The sequence below is a fragment of the Calypte anna genome, chromosome 5A (assembly GCF_003957555.1).
Source record: "Calypte anna isolate BGI_N300 chromosome 5A, bCalAnn1_v1.p, whole genome shotgun sequence".
Lineage (NCBI taxonomy): Eukaryota > Metazoa > Chordata > Aves > Apodiformes > Trochilidae > Calypte > Calypte anna.
In genome coordinates, this window is record NC_044251.1 from 16,210,615 (window position 1) to 16,226,481 (window position 15,867).

Here is a 15,867-nt window from a genome sequence, read left to right on the forward strand (position 1 = left end):
CTGAATAACTTCTAAATGCTTCTAAAAATAGATAGGCATTAGCAAAACTAAAAGTAACAGTTTGTCTGGCTTAGTCTTCCAACTAAAAATAAGTCTGAGTTTTTTTTAAAAACGGTGACTAACCCTTTGATACCAATTTTCAGGACAATGTCTTCTAATCCTTGGTACCTTCAAAATCAAGACTGGATGATTTTCCTGGAAGATGTCACAGTATTTTTACTTCTTTAGATCTTTATATTCTGTTTACTTACTGACATGTTTATCTAAGTATGATAAATTGTCTCAATGACATAAAATGGTCAGACAAGATGATCTAAGTGGCAATTTTTGGCCTTACAATGAAAGATTTACAGTATGCAACCACAAAATTGCTTATGTGTCAGTGCAGAATCATAGATGGTCAATATCTCATTTCAAGGGAGATGGGAGTTACTTGGTTTATTATTCCTTTTCTTGCCAAAATTCTACCCCTCTTTCAATCTCCTCTTTTGAAACATATAGGCTCCAGAAGTTTCTGTTTATTATATTTTGTTTCACATCAAGTTAATAACCTACTTTATTTTATTACAACTCTAAAATATATTGTTTCAGCATCCGATACACTATTATCTAGGTATCAGCATTTAATCATCACAATCATCCCACACATCCACAACCTCTTAGTAGCTATTGCACCTTTTATGTACTACCATGAACAAGTATACACTTATTTCTAAAAGATTTTGCCAGCAACTTACCCCACTCTGTTCCATCTCCTGAACTTCGAGCTTCTCCAGCTCCCTCACCATCTTCAGCTGTCACTAAAAAATCAAATTCTTTCAAAGCTTCTTCAGTATCAGGGTCATCTGTAAGGTCTGCAGCTAAACCTTCATTACCAATCTGCAAGCAGATAAACATTTTTTTTTGCATTTGAATCCAAGTTTTTTCTACTCAAATATTTAGAAGTGACACGGTCAGATCTAGAGCTGCTTATAAGAGAAAAAAAAAAAAGAGAGCAGTGCAGTTTAGTGATCATTAGGAAAAGAACTCTGACATTAGAGTTATCAACAACAAACCCCAAACATCCCATTTCTTATGTGAAGCATCAACTGGAAAATTTTATTAATTTTCTTACAATATCAATAGCTCTACAGAGAAGCTGTACAAACTGTTCTCTCTACTGCCTGCTTTTTTCTTTCTTTTCTTTTCCAGTCTTAAATTGCAAAATACAGCATTTTCAGAAAAGTGATTTTTAAATAGCTCTACCATACCTTCACCTCAAACAGAAACATCCCCCCTAAGCAAGGCACCATGAATAAGTTCACTTTCATTCTACAGGTGAATGAAAATTTCCATATGGCAGCCTTTGTCTATCTTATTTTTATGACTTAAGAATATACCTGCACTTTTGCAGAAAGAGACAGTGTACTATAAATGATCCTTCTGTGTTCTACACGAAAAAAAAAAAAAGTGTTGTCAAGAGTCAGTTAAAAAAAGAGGATAATGTTTTCATATGTGCTTGGAGATTTACAATATTTTTTCTCAGACTATCTGCTGCCTTAGAACACAAAAGATTCAAACAATTGCAATCTCTTTACCAGAAGTACCAGTTAAGGTATGGTGGAAGACTCTTCCTGACAAGTCAAGTCAGGAGATTAAGACTTGGACCAAGCCAAGGTAGTGCTTGTAGCTATTTGAGAAAACTCAGTAGAGCCAAAGGGGACACTATGCTACAGAATACTGAGAGAAAAGTACTGAAACTCTCGGTATGACGTGTGTAAGTCAACCTTTTAACATAAAGAATCCCTAAGGACAGGGAGAGTCTTCCGGTGCAAGACAAAAATAACTAAAAAGGAACAGGTAACAGTCTATCCTACTTAAAAATCAGAGTCTAAATAGAGAAAAATAGGAGCAAAAAACTTAATTGAACTTTAAACAGAAAATTACTGGACATAAGTGTCTTCTAGGTTCTTAACATATTAACTAAAAAGGAAGAATTAAACATATTTGGCATGGAACCCATTTTGTTTCCCATTTTATAATTTTGTTTCTTCTATGAAATCATTTCTACTGCCTCCAGAATTCAGACAGGGCACACATTGTATTGTACTAAATTTGCCTCATAAAGAGACTCAAGGTAGACAAGGAAGCTAAGATGGCTACACTAGTTATATTTTTCAGCACTTAAGTCATATTTGCAATCAGGTTGCTCGGGTTTTCTTAAAGCTTTCAAACAAAAAACTAAACCACCAAATTCACCAATAATGCATCTGCTTACAATCCATTCAAAGGTACAACAACAAGCATTTTAACATGACACAATCATAACCACCTGGGGAAAAAAAGAAATCCTGTTTTAAAGGGGACCTCAGATCTATATAAAAAAAATGAAAAAGTCTTTTACTTTGTGTTTCTTATTTATCCGGTGCTTTTCTTTTCCTTCTGCAATATCTTCTATCATGTCACTTTCTTCTTCTTCATCACTGTCATCTGCATTTTCTAAGAAGTTAAATGTTTCAAGAACATCACCAGAATTCCTACATGAATAAACACATTAACACAGAATGTTTTATTTGATTAAGAGATTTTACAACATTAATCAGATTAAATTGCTACCTAGCAGCTGAGGAGCTTTAAAATGAGCAAAACAAGAAAAAGCTGCATGAAGAAGTTTCTACAGCTTCTGCATTATTTATTAAAAATCTTTCCTTAAAATAACTAGAAAGTGATTCTATGACAAATTCAGCTTCAATACTCTGTGTATTTTCCTGCATATAATATGTCTGGAATATAGATACATATGTTCCTGTGCATAATCAACTTCACTTAAGTCCACAGGCATTTCCAGGCAGCTACACTAACAGGCATTCAGAGACTTAGTTTTGACATTTAGTTTTGAAAGTTCAGTGGGAACTGACCAGTACATATCAATGACTATGTAAAGCCTACTTTGTGCATTTCTTATCTCTTCACTTACCGTTTGATTTCCTGTCCCTTTTGTTTTGATGAAGGAGATTCACCCCCATTGAGGATCTGTTCTAAGTTCTTTGTCTCTACTGAACCATTTGGTTCTGAATTGGAGAGCCCAAGCAAAGACCTTACCCGCTGGGAACGTACATCCAATATTGTATCTGTATAACCTACTTCCTGAAGATACCTAGATGCATTAAGAGAAGAAAGAAAGGGGAAAGCATATTTGAGGGAAAAGGAAAGAAATTAGTATGGACTTCTAAAAATTAATGCCACTACTAAATCATCTATGGAAAATAAGCTCCATTGGTATCCCTCTTGTATAGAAAACTTACTCTCCACTGCTTATAGCTCAAGACTACGAAGTTCTGGAAAATGAACCACTTAGAATCATCATGGTTATAAAGGATCTTTAAGATCAAGTCCAACCATGAGTCCTACACCACCTAAACCACTAAAACCATCTCTCAAAGCACCACATCTACCCGTTTTTTTAAAAACCCCAAGGATAGTGACTCCATCACCTCTCTGGGCAACCAGTCTTCAGGGAAACACTGAATGTTACTTACAAGCCAACATAAATGTTAAAATGAAATGAAATACTGAATGTTACTTACAATATCAACAATGTTACTTACTGTCTTAGTAACTGTCTGCCTTGCTTCCAGGTCAACTGGCTATTCTGAGGTACTGCAGGAACCTCCATATCTTTGGTTTCTTCTGCAAGATACAGTATCACAGTTGAGAGGGGCTTTTTGTTCTGGGGGTTTGTGAGGTTTTTTAAAATTTCTTTTTTACAAGACACCACTGAAACTTAAAGCAAATCTTAACAAAAGCTTCAAATTAGATGCAGTCTTATGCAGCCTTTATTTCTTTCTAATTCTTTGCTGAAGCATCAAGCCAGTAATTTAACAGAATACAAACCGTTAAAAATCCTGACCCTTAACATGCAGCAATGGAATCAGAAAGATATTTAATTTGTACACAAAAAAAAAAATCCTGCCCTTATCAGCTGAAGTGTTACTGTTAATAAAACAGGCTCTCTCTTTCAAGCAGAGATGCTTAGAAAGCAACATAGAACATACAGTTAAAATAAGAGTAGTGACATATATCAGCGTTTTGAGAAAACAAATGTCAAATTTTTAAAAAATCCCATCAGTTTACTAACAATCAAAATCTAGACCCACTGCACTTTCACTGTTGTAGAAACAAAAAAAAAAGTTACCTGATTCAAAAGTTGGCATTTTCAAGTCACCTTGGTTCAGTTCTGTGCCATATTTTAATTTATGGTATTTTGCCCTGAAAAAGCATGCAATTGTTTAACTGTTAATTGTTTAACATTGTTTGTATCAACTCAAAACATGCTACTCTTCCCATATGAAACAACCACACTAACACAATACAATTTATCCAAATAAAATGTATGATAAATATCACATCATAAAATTACTTCTAGTCTTTAAAGAACAGTTTCAAGTAAACCTTCTTAAAATTACTCACAATTATCAAATAACTTATAGATGAGTTTAGTTTGTTCTCTGAGAACATGTTGGTTTTTTTTTTCCAATGTGTCAGCCACTAATAGAACCTTTCAAAAACCACGTGGTTCAATTTTTAGCACGCATTTTTTTTAGTTGTAGCACTGTCATAGTTAGTCAAGATGAATGAATCTCACATTTGGGATTCTTGTCTATATGTTACCTTCAATTTCTGCTTCAGTATCTCTCTTGCTCTTTCTTTGCTTATGATAGAAATCTTCCCCTCTGAAAAGGGAATGTTTGAGCGCTACATTTCCTCTTCGTGTGTTCTCTTACTGATTTTCTGTTCCTCATACTCATTGACTAGAGGTTTAGCATCCAATTACTTCTCAAATCAACTCCACAAACATGCCTCATTTCTTCCTATCTCCTGATCTCTGATGCCCTAACCTCTCCTTCCCTATCAATTTAAATTAAAAAATAAAATTTTAAAAAAATTAGTCTTAGTTTTGCAATTTCCATACACTTATGCATGAGCATTCCAGTCTTATTCTCTACCCAAAATAGCTCTCTTATTCTATATCAAAATATCTTCAGCTGCCTTTAGTTACAGGAATATCACATTAAGTACCTATAACTATATCCTGGAATTTTCTACCTTTATCTACACCTTTCATAATTTGACTTCTGCAGAAATGCCCAAAACCTCCAGGAAAGAACTCTTAGATGCTCTACAATTGATCCAAGGTGAAATATGTTTTAAAAAGTTAGCAGCCACATTTTATATAAGCCTCTATAAAATACAGCCATCTTCATAATTCTAAATCAAGCATTTGACAAAAGTTTTAAGAATAACTGAACCATATTTACCTCCCAATAATTTTAAAGACTATTCCCAAATAAGAAGCTTCTTGAGAAAAGACACATAACAGACCAAGTGCTGGACTAAACCAGGGATTTCCAACAAATCAGCCTGGCTGAGCCACTGCTGTAAGTTTTTTCAAATTGAAGGTAAAAGTTAATCTCAAATGTTGCCTGACAGACTTGGTGGTACAGAATATTTTTTTCTAAATTACCCAAGTTTCTGCTTAAATTACAATTAGGAACAGTCTCACCAACAAACTGTCAGTAGATGGCACTACTGACCCTTTAGATTAAGATAAAATCCTGTATTTCACAGCAATTACATTGTAACTGAAATACTGTCAGGCTCCTGAAGACTAGGTATTTTTGTGACCTGAACAGAACTGCCATTTAAATAGAATCATTATTTTGTAATCACTTATGACTATGTTCGTATTTCATCCGTGCACCAGTAAGGCTGTCTGCCAGTCGTGCTCTCTTTAAAGCAAGAGACAAACCCTTGTTCCACTTTGTAAAAGGTCAGTATTCCACAAAGTTATCCAGATAAAACATAAAAACTATGATTCCATACCCTACAAAGTACTGTACGTTTGTTGCTGTTTTATTTATTTTTTTTTAAAAGAAGAGGAAATCAGAAATGGTGAAGTAAAATAAAGCTGATGAAACATTTTTGGCTCAATTCATAAGTGAATTAAATAAAGCACTACAATTTCAAAGTCAACCCAAATTTGTTTGATGTAGAGTTATGGCAAATATTATTTAGGAGCAGTTGTTCCACTCTGGAGCTACAATTTCAAAACATGAATTATAATTCAGTTTGAATTGTTCATTAGAGAAGATAATGAGGTACCTGATCTAAAATTATACCAATAGCTAGTTACTACAAATAAGCCAAAATATTACTGTATATAATGAGATCAGTTGTCTTTCACATGATGCTCAAATTCAATTTTACAGTAGGAAATTAATCTTCTTAAATTCCAATAAAGTATGTATTTGCATACATATTGTCATACAAACAAGGGTAATCCCTAACAAGCTACATCCTTAATGACAAGTCAGTTACACTACTCCCCCACAGGACATGGTAACTGAATTGCCTACAAGAGTCATCTTTTGAATCCTTTGAGTATTGACTTGCTCTTCTTCTCAGGCTAGGTTTAAGTGAGTGTAAAGGCAGGAGGAGCAACAAAGGCTTCACCCCAAACCCCCTGAAGTCAAAATGTATCCAATATTTTTTAATCTGAGCAAGCTTTATTAATTTAAGCAGAACACTATGCTAATGAAGGTTGGAGTAAAGTGGCTCAGTGTACAGAAGAGAAAAGTCTTGGGTCTGCAAAGGGCCATGAAGGAATATCTAGTTGCTAAAAGCAAAAAATCCCCTAAATAACGACTTAAGACCTGATTTTACAACAAAAAGTCACACACCACTACCAAAATATTTAAGGAAATTAAAATAATAATCTTCTAAAACATCACACCTTTCATGCACATTCTTAGAGACAAACACCTGAAAGATCAATTTTTTTAACTATTACTGTATTTCATTTCATGTCCCATTTCACACCATTTTTCTGAGAAATCACAACAGTCGCCATTATCTGAATGTGTTTGACACCCTCTAATCTGGTATTTCATTGCATGAAACTTTTTGAGAGCATCAAGGAATTAGCAACAGAAGGAGAAAGGGGTGGAGGGAGTCAGGTGCAACACTGAAAACTGCTGTCAATCTGAAATTCTCAGAATTTATTTTGCCTTGGGGCTCGTTTCTTTTAATTAGTTGTCATTTTTCACTTAGAGGAACAACAGAGGAAAAAAAAAAGTCTAATATTCTGAATCCCTCATTCAGTGTAACAGCCAAGAAACTAACTTGCTATTATTCTTGGATGATTTACTGACAAGTCAGTCAGTAAAATGCTTTACTTACCCAATCCATCATACTTTTGTAATTAGATCCCCTCAAACTACTGGGCATTTGTAGAAAAAAAATAACAGAAAGCTTCCTTGTTGCCTCCTACACATTCACCAATCAAAGCCAAAGTTTCAATTCCTGTTTTTAGCAATCTTCATGACAATTCTGGCTGGGACTTAAGCAAGGATTGTCCTCTTGAAAACTATGCAGTGTTGGCTTGTACCCACTATCCACAAGAACTAAAGCAAACTGTTTACTTCTGCTGTTCTGCAGAACTGTACAAGTTCCTTGCCCATCAAATGAATTTCAGAATTTCATGGGAATTCAAACTATGAAGGCAGCTTCAAACTATGAAGTAGCAGGGGAAAGTAGGAATGAGTTTCCATCAATGCTATTCATCTTCAAATTCTGCTTTCTATTATACATCTTTATGCTTCAGCTGTAATTAACTGCCTATGATTTAGTCTCAGTAAGTAGGCAATCCTCACAGCCTCACAGTGTGCATCTGCAGAAAGTCTCTACGTGCAGCACACAGAGCTTATTATTGCCAAAGTAAGCAAAATGTTTTCTTCCAATTTCAGAAAGCTACTTATACACAAAATACCTGGGGGTCTGCCACAACAGCACATTATTCTTTTGGTACATTCAATGTGCTATAAAGTATGAATACAAACACAAAAACACCTCCCATACTTTTCATCTGTCTTGAATTCAGAGGGACTTTCACATTACCTGTGCCATACAACAATGTTACTTTCAGTCTAACACTGGCTGGACACCTGGAGTTTGAAACAGATCCTTTCTGCCTATTACTTCACCAGAAAAAACACAATGTGCTGATGCAGCTTTCTGTATGAACACATTGTTTCTGAAACACCTTTATAATGGACACTTCACACAGAGGGCAGCCATTCTTGCCAAAATGTTAGTTATTAATATGAAAACAGCTAATGTAGTTACTTCTGCACTAGCCAACTTAGTCATATGTACTATTTCAGTGTAAAATCTATTTAGACATACTTACTCGTGGACAACTAACTAAAAAAGCCCAGGGAAAGCCCCACAACCCTGTACTACAAAATTTTATGATTATTGTGTCAAAACTGTTCCCTTCAAAACAAAATAAAAAAGTAAAGGCTACCTATTTTGTTGCTTCATCCTCAAGTTATTTACACTATTGTTAAAGTTACTTTTTAAGTGCAAGAGGAAAGTATATTTAAAAATTGAGTCCACTAATGAAAGTATATGCACATGACAAGATTATTTTCCCAGTGTTTTTGCAAAATTAGCTACTGATTTTAGCAAGTGAAATAGCCAGGCAACAGAAGAGAATGTACATTTGAATTTGCCTGCATGGGCTGAATGGAATTTTAATTTTTAACTTTTAAAGCATTTAAATTACAGAAAGCATAGTTAGTAAGACTGAAAATTCTACCATCTAGCACATTAAAATAATATTTAATAACAACTTCTAAGAGATTCTGTTCTGTCACAAAATACCATGCATGTTTCCATCATGCAAAACAAAAATAGTTGAAGGGCTATCAAGAGAACAATGTATTTTCATTCTTTCACATTTCGTATCACTGCAGAGCAGGTAAAGTTATAGTAATATGGTATAACCATTTTTTGAACATTTGTCCTTGCTTACTATACTATTATCTCAGAAAAGAAAAACTCTGCAATTTGAACTTGGTGTTTAAGAAACTGGTCTGAACAATTCGAAAATTATGAAACTATTTGTTATAGCAGACACCAAAGTTTCAGAAACATAAAGAGGATCAACCATAAAGACAGTTTACATGAAGAAACTTTGGATTCATCCAGTGAGAACAGTTTACACAGTGTGACGAAACTCCTTTTAGTCTGTGAAATTTTCCAGGTTAGATAAAAGCTGAAAAACTGTATACATACCTTTCTTGTTTTAATGCATATTCTAACATTTTTATTCTTCTCACTAAATCTTTCTTCAAATTTTCTTGACCCTTTCTTTCCCCTTGTAAAAATGCTATCCGAGCCTGAAAACACAAAAAAACCCAAACGTAAGACAATGCATTTTATTCCATTCTATTTCCAAAACAAAGCAATGAAGTCTAGGTTGGGTGGAGAATAGGAAAAAAAAAAAGCAACTTATGTGGTAATCACTTCAGTCAGTCATTAACAAGATTACTTCTGCCTTACCATTAACAGATTACTTCTGTCCAAACCAGGACAGAGACCATGTATTGTTTTCTGTTAATAAACACTGGGGCTTTTGCTTTGAAATAAAGGTACTGAAGTTAGCATAGTAACTAAAAGAAGGAACAAACAACAATCACATGCAGATTTTACATACACGCACACATTTTTTCATGGCATTGTTAGCATGTTAAAAATTTTCTCACAGATAAAAAAAAAATTAAAGCAAGCACACAGAATACTTTTAAAAAATTCAGTTTTTAATGCCAGTACATTGAACAGATCAAGAAACTGATACATGAGTTCAAATAATTTAAACACGTCTCACAGTACCTGCCTAACTTACAAATAAGTAATGAAGCTTACCAGTTGCCTGCCAATTTAGTAGGCAACTATAAATTAAATAGAACATACAAGCTGTCTCTTTTAGTACAGAATTCTAGTGGAAAAGTAGTTTAGTTGAAAAATAAAAGTAGTAAGTTTATTGAGAAAAAAAGTAGCCACTTCACTTCTAAGTAAAAGGGCTGCTCATGCAATTTTCTCTCTATTCCTCCCCCAGCTGCCTGGCCTTGCTTCCATCCTCTATAGGCTTCCCTATTACATCTTGAGTTTGTCCTGAGCTCCATGTTCATCCATGCAGACCTCCTGGCCTCACCTGATGCATCCACATGACTATGAGCCCTAAGAATTAACACACAACTTCCCAACACTGACTTCTGAAAATGAGTAAATCTCTGCTTTGATAAAAACAGATAAAGTAAACAGACCAGTCTCCCTCGGGGTTGTTGTTCTGTTCCATTCACAAACACTTATGAAATGCTCTTGACATAACACAATTTTCTCAATCCTTCAGTATTCCTCTCCTTTGAAACAACTCAAGAGCATGAGATTCCATATGATTTGTAAGTATAGTGAAGATTCACTGTCACTAAAATGGGAAACAAATGGCACATAATTTGGTATTCACCTTCCTTCCCTCTCTCCCAGTTCTCACAGAATTCTTTCCACTGTCTTAAAACCAATTTTTAAGTTCCTGTGCTGATACTAAGAGAAGCAATCCTTCTCCTTGTATTTCTGTTCCTTCTACTGTGCTTAGATGCTTATGCTTAAGTCTACTGAGGAAATAATTTTATTTATTTTTTACTCTGTCCTGAATTACATCAGTTTCCTGATCCTACTCTGCATAGCCATTAGAGTACTTGGGCTGGCAGGGGATACAAACAGGAAACTGAAGTAACAGCTCCTTTCAGTGACAACATGGTCTTAGATCAGCCTAAACTGACCACGATATCATAACGTGTGTGTGGAGTGCACAAGAATTGAAGAAGGAAAGAGCAGAGACTAAGAAAGTCAAATACATGACAAATCTTAACCACTTTGAACAACAAATTTAATTAAAATGTATTTTTACAGTGTATTAGTAAGACTAAAAGGGGAAAAAGGTGTTATTTTACAGAGCATATAAAAAATACAAGTTCTTTAAGCAAAAATCTGGCCTCCTGTGGCTTTAAAAAAAAAAAAAAAAAACCATACCTAAATTTATTTAGTTGTAAAAAGATTCTCTTAAAGAGTATTTTTCCCCACAGACAGCACTATGCTTCATATTCTCCAAACAAGCTCAACCAGGAGCCTCCGTTTCAGGGCAGGTTCCTCCTCATCTACCAGTCTGTCCACTTTCATATTTATAGTATTTTCATGGATCTCTGAGATCCACGATCTTTGTACAAAATTCAGTGACACTTGGTGACTTTAAGCTCCCTGTACACCTTGGCCCTTAGCTGTAAATAGTACCACTACGTGAACTTTCCCAGTTTTATTATGAAAGCAAATTCAGGGAGCTCTGTGAAGCAGCAGTTAAAAATGACAGATACTTTGTATTTGTGCAAGGATGCATGACATAATGCCTGAAACTAGGCAAGATAGACTACTACGATAAAAAGAACTACTGAATAGCTACTTAAATAGTATAGATTCCCACGAAAACAAATTGTTCAAGATTAAATAACAAAATTATTAAAAATACTACATTTCACATAGAAGATAAATGAAAATTTAAATTACAAATGTTTTCTGGGAAGTAAACGAGGACTTTCCCCTCCTTTTTAAAGAAGCTTTGAAGGTCCTAAAATTTAGTTATTGCTCTACATTTCATACAGCACTACACCTAATGGCAGCATTCATATTAAAACAGCATTTTATTGCCTCAACTGTGCAGAAAAGCCTGACAAAGACAATGCTTCCGTTGATCAAACATATTTCTCTTACCCATGAAAGAAAAAGACAGGAAGTTTTACAGCATTTCAGACAGGTAAAACTGCATATGCAATTCTAAGGTAATTCAATCCTACATATTGAATTTCATAGTTTTATTTTACTAATAAATCCTGTTATGTAGTATTTGAAATATTCGACCAATGTCTCAAAGCTAGCAAAACATACCGAAGGGAAAAGTTTTGAAACCTGTACTATAAAGCATGTAAGATTAACTTTATCTTGCACTGTTGAAACACTAACACTCTCCTGTATATGTCAGACAATCAAATTCTAATGGATTTACCATGGATGCAGAGAACACACTCAGTAAGCGAGTAAACTTTCTTTCAATTTCAGTTGCAAAGACTGTTAACGCTCTCATTCTAGAAAAAAAAATCAGCTATATGTAAAGCAATGCCAGCTGCAATGCAATGCTTCTGTTGTTTTTTCTTCTCAAGCCCATTCAGCCTTCCAGAAGGAAGGAAGGAAATGTCTGAAGTATTTTTGAGAGAAATGCAATACACTGTAGCAGCTTGAATATATGTACCTAGCACACACAAGTGTGTGCTTATCCTCCTAGGGTGTATCATAAAACTCAGAACAATAGTCAGATTTTAAAAACCAAAATCAGTTTGGTTTAGCCACAAGACCAAACAAGATCACACAAAAAGAATAACAGTCTTCACTTTTAGATGTTTCTTATGCTGAAAATAAGGGGAATACGGGTTTGGAAAATTAAAAAATACTGGGGAAGTGGAAGATTTTACTCAGAACAGTAACTTAAGAGGGGACATACAGGTAGCTCCTAATGTTCTAGTTCCCATTCTCACACACACACACACACACACACACACACAAAAGGAAACTGAACAGAAGAGGAGAAACCTCTACCTTTCGTTTTCAACAAAGACTGAAATTTCATCATATTCAGAGCATCTGAACCACCATGTAAAAGCATTAGGCACTTGCTAATCAAGTAAATCCTTAGAGATCTCATTATGTCTGAATTTATTACAATTACAATTAATCCTTGGACTGTCAATTGAGGACCAAAAAATGATACCCTGACTACTCTAAAGAAATATATATATAAAAATAAAAATCAATATTCTGCAAATTGAAGTCTCAAGCAAGATTGTGTCTCTAATAAGCTGTGCAGTGAGATAGGTGTCACTGGTCATATCAGGAACATACATGTTTCAAAGATAGACCACTTTTTAAAATACTGTAGGATAAAAACAAATATTTGGAAGACTTACATTTAGAAACATCAGTTCTTGTATGTTAGGAGAATACCTTTACTTCATAGAAAACATCCGTGTTAAAAATGTGGAAAAAAAGATTTCTACAACTAATTAACACCAATGTCCATTTGAACAACATTTACAAACAAAGAAGATAATTTTCTGTGGAACCTTATAAGCAGTGAGTTAAATATCAGTTCAGTAACTACTGCACTTAAAGAGCAATGTTACTAAGATGTTTCCTGGAGGTTCCCTTTTTTACAGATCTTTTCCATTTGAGCTGATGATCATTTCTTGCTCCTCAGCTGATACTTTTTTTCAGAGACTCATCTCCCCTGACCACTTTCTTAAAACTTTGCAAAAGCAACTCCTGACCAGTGAATATGGTGTCACTGAAATGTGACTTTCTTGGGCAACTGTGCCACAAGAGTGGTAGAAACAAGAAACTCGGCTATCAGCAACCTGGCAACTTAGTAACACAACTAATAGATAGAAGAGTTTACTCATAGTTCAGTCCTGCAATAGGTATGGCAAAGAGCAGGCTAGCAAAACTTTCTCTTTCCCAAAATCTGTCCTCCCTATTTTCCACTACCACCATATCACCCCCAGTCATTATGATTCAAAAGCTTGCATCTATTTTCTACAAGGCCAAGTACTGTGATCAGCTTATTTGAACAACTTAAAGAAAACCCAGCCAATTTCCTATTTTTCTATGCTAGGGCCAAACTTCAATGCCATAATTTCAACTCAACCTAAGACTGCCTTCATTCTGACACCATTTTGTATAAGAATTTTTAAATGGAATGGTTTTTTTTCCTTGAGCTGGGATTTTTATAGCCACTCTCCTAAACAAAGAAGTATCTAGGAATACTAGAGTAACAAAAGTCATACTAAAGACACTTGTGTTTTAAAAGTCTTACACCCTCTAAATTTTATCATCTGGAAAATAAGTAAACCAACTGTATGTAGAAGACAGCAGCAGGGGGTGTGTGAAAAAGGAGTCAACTGAGAATATGAGAGTCCAAAGAAAGTTAGATGCTAAAAACAACGGATTCAAACAAAGAGCATTCTCTTCAAAGACAGAAATGTACACATCTTAGTACTGGAAACTAAACAAAACCTTTTTCTTTTTTTAATAACAAATGTTATGCCTTGCCTTCTAAGTTTATAATTCATTGGCCATTCTTGCATTCAAGTGCTCTTTATGCAATAGGCTTCTAAAACTTTGTTTCAGATCAAACCTTTTTATTTTTATTTTAGACCCAGAAGTAAGACTTCAGAAAGTAAGCTCCTGCCTAGGAATTTTTAAAAGAATTGTCACCTTCCTGAGAAGAGATTCTACTCTATAAGACTGAATGATGACAATAACTTCAGAAAAAGTGAATCTGGTCATCAACATAAGCATACTGCATAAAATGCTCATGCCACAGCATCAGGTTATCAGCCACTGTACCAATGTGCCAGCTCTGCTCCCCACACACCTGACAATTTCTGCAGGCATTTTATTTTAGCAACATTAAAGACTTCTCCACTAGCAAACTTTTTTTTGGCACCTCACACGCAAATCACCATGAATATCAAACAATCTAAGAAGACCCAAAATCCAGCAAATTTTAGCTGAAAGCCATTAAACAGCCATAATGATTTCTTTAATCAACTGTTTGTTAATAGGAGTGCTTGGAAATACTAAGCCTCATCACCAGACAAAAATGCTCATTCTGACCTCAAAAAATGCTCACTCATTTATAAATCAATAAATCAGTATCAACATAATCCTATTTGAGAAATTACAGTCTTTCCAAACAGTAAATTGAATGTCTTCACTCAAGACAAAAAAACAACTAAAACAGAAGCAGCCAAGAAATTTCTTACTTCTATGAAGAGTCTGGATAGCATACTTCAACTGCATTCCTTTAGCAGGCTGAATAATCTTGCATAGATTATTGTTTGAACACAAGCTCTCAAGACTCAGAGGCAGTCATGTTTCTAATAATGCAAACTAATGTAAATTATACACATAAACTAAGTCGTTTACAATTAGGACTGTTTGAGAAGATAGGCATGCTTCCTCAAGAAAGCATGTACTTCCTGAAGATCAAGTAATGTAAAACAAAACTGAAGAATTCTACATGCTTTCTTAACTTACTTGATATGGGACTTTGTTTCACATCAGCTTTCCAATAAATAAAGTATTAGTGATTACTTGCTTTTACAGATAAAAGACAATACAGCATGCTAAATAGTTCTACATATCAACATAGTTGCTTTCAATGAGACTACAGAAAACTGCCAGCACCTCAGTTACACAGATTAATCTACCATTAAGTAGTTTGGTCAATGCCAAAATTTAAGACAAAATGTATCCTACATTCATTTTCAGTTAGTGTTTCTTTACCTAGCAGGCCTCTGCCACAATATTCCCACTAGCATAATTATCCAAGTTAGCATTTGTTAACAACCAAAACGGATCACTGCTGAAAGCCTATCACAAATGAAGCAAGATTATACAAAGAAAATAAAAACAAAAAACCTCCCAAAGTTCTTTACCATTTAACACAGCAGAATCTGAGAGCACCTACTCAAACAAATCAGTTTCTTTAACACATCTTTCACAGTCTTAGTACCGTTTGTTGCTGTCTTAAAAGTTTTTATGAAGTCACACAATCTTTCACAAAATACTTCTACAAATAGAGGATATGAAAAATGTCCTGTATATTCACAGACTCAACACTACATTCTTTCTTTGCCACACACAGTAGCCAAAAATGAGTATTTTTTCACAGATGAAATAACTTTTTTTTTAGTAGACTACTGTTTGATAAGGATTATTGAAGTTTTACATTCTTAAAATCAATAAATTCACGGTATTTTCCAAATATCTGTGCTGGAAATAAACCACAACAAAATTGCAACACCGACGTCAAAAGCTGAACTCTTGCCAAAAATATCAGCTAGCAACTCTACGTTCTCCCTCCCTCAACTGTATATA

General features: G+C 34.6%; 1 protein-coding gene across 3 annotated transcripts in view; it reads right to left on the bottom strand.

Annotated features, from left to right (window-relative positions):
• STRN3 (striatin 3) overlaps positions 1-15,867 on the bottom strand; it is a 56,448-nt gene that overhangs the window by 27,955 nt on the left and 12,626 nt on the right. For all 3 annotated transcript variants that reach the window (XM_030451611.1, XM_030451610.1, XM_030451612.1), the window contains exons 2-7: positions 9,118-9,221; positions 4,175-4,248; positions 3,588-3,669; positions 2,957-3,136; positions 2,384-2,516; positions 738-879 (exon numbers count right to left, since the gene is read on the bottom strand). In XM_030451611.1, the coding sequence (XP_030307471.1) occupies positions 738-879; positions 2,384-2,516; positions 2,957-3,136; positions 3,588-3,669; positions 4,175-4,248; positions 9,118-9,221 (715 nt within the window). The remainder of the gene's footprint in view (positions 1-737; positions 880-2,383; positions 2,517-2,956; positions 3,137-3,587; positions 3,670-4,174; positions 4,249-9,117; positions 9,222-15,867) is intronic.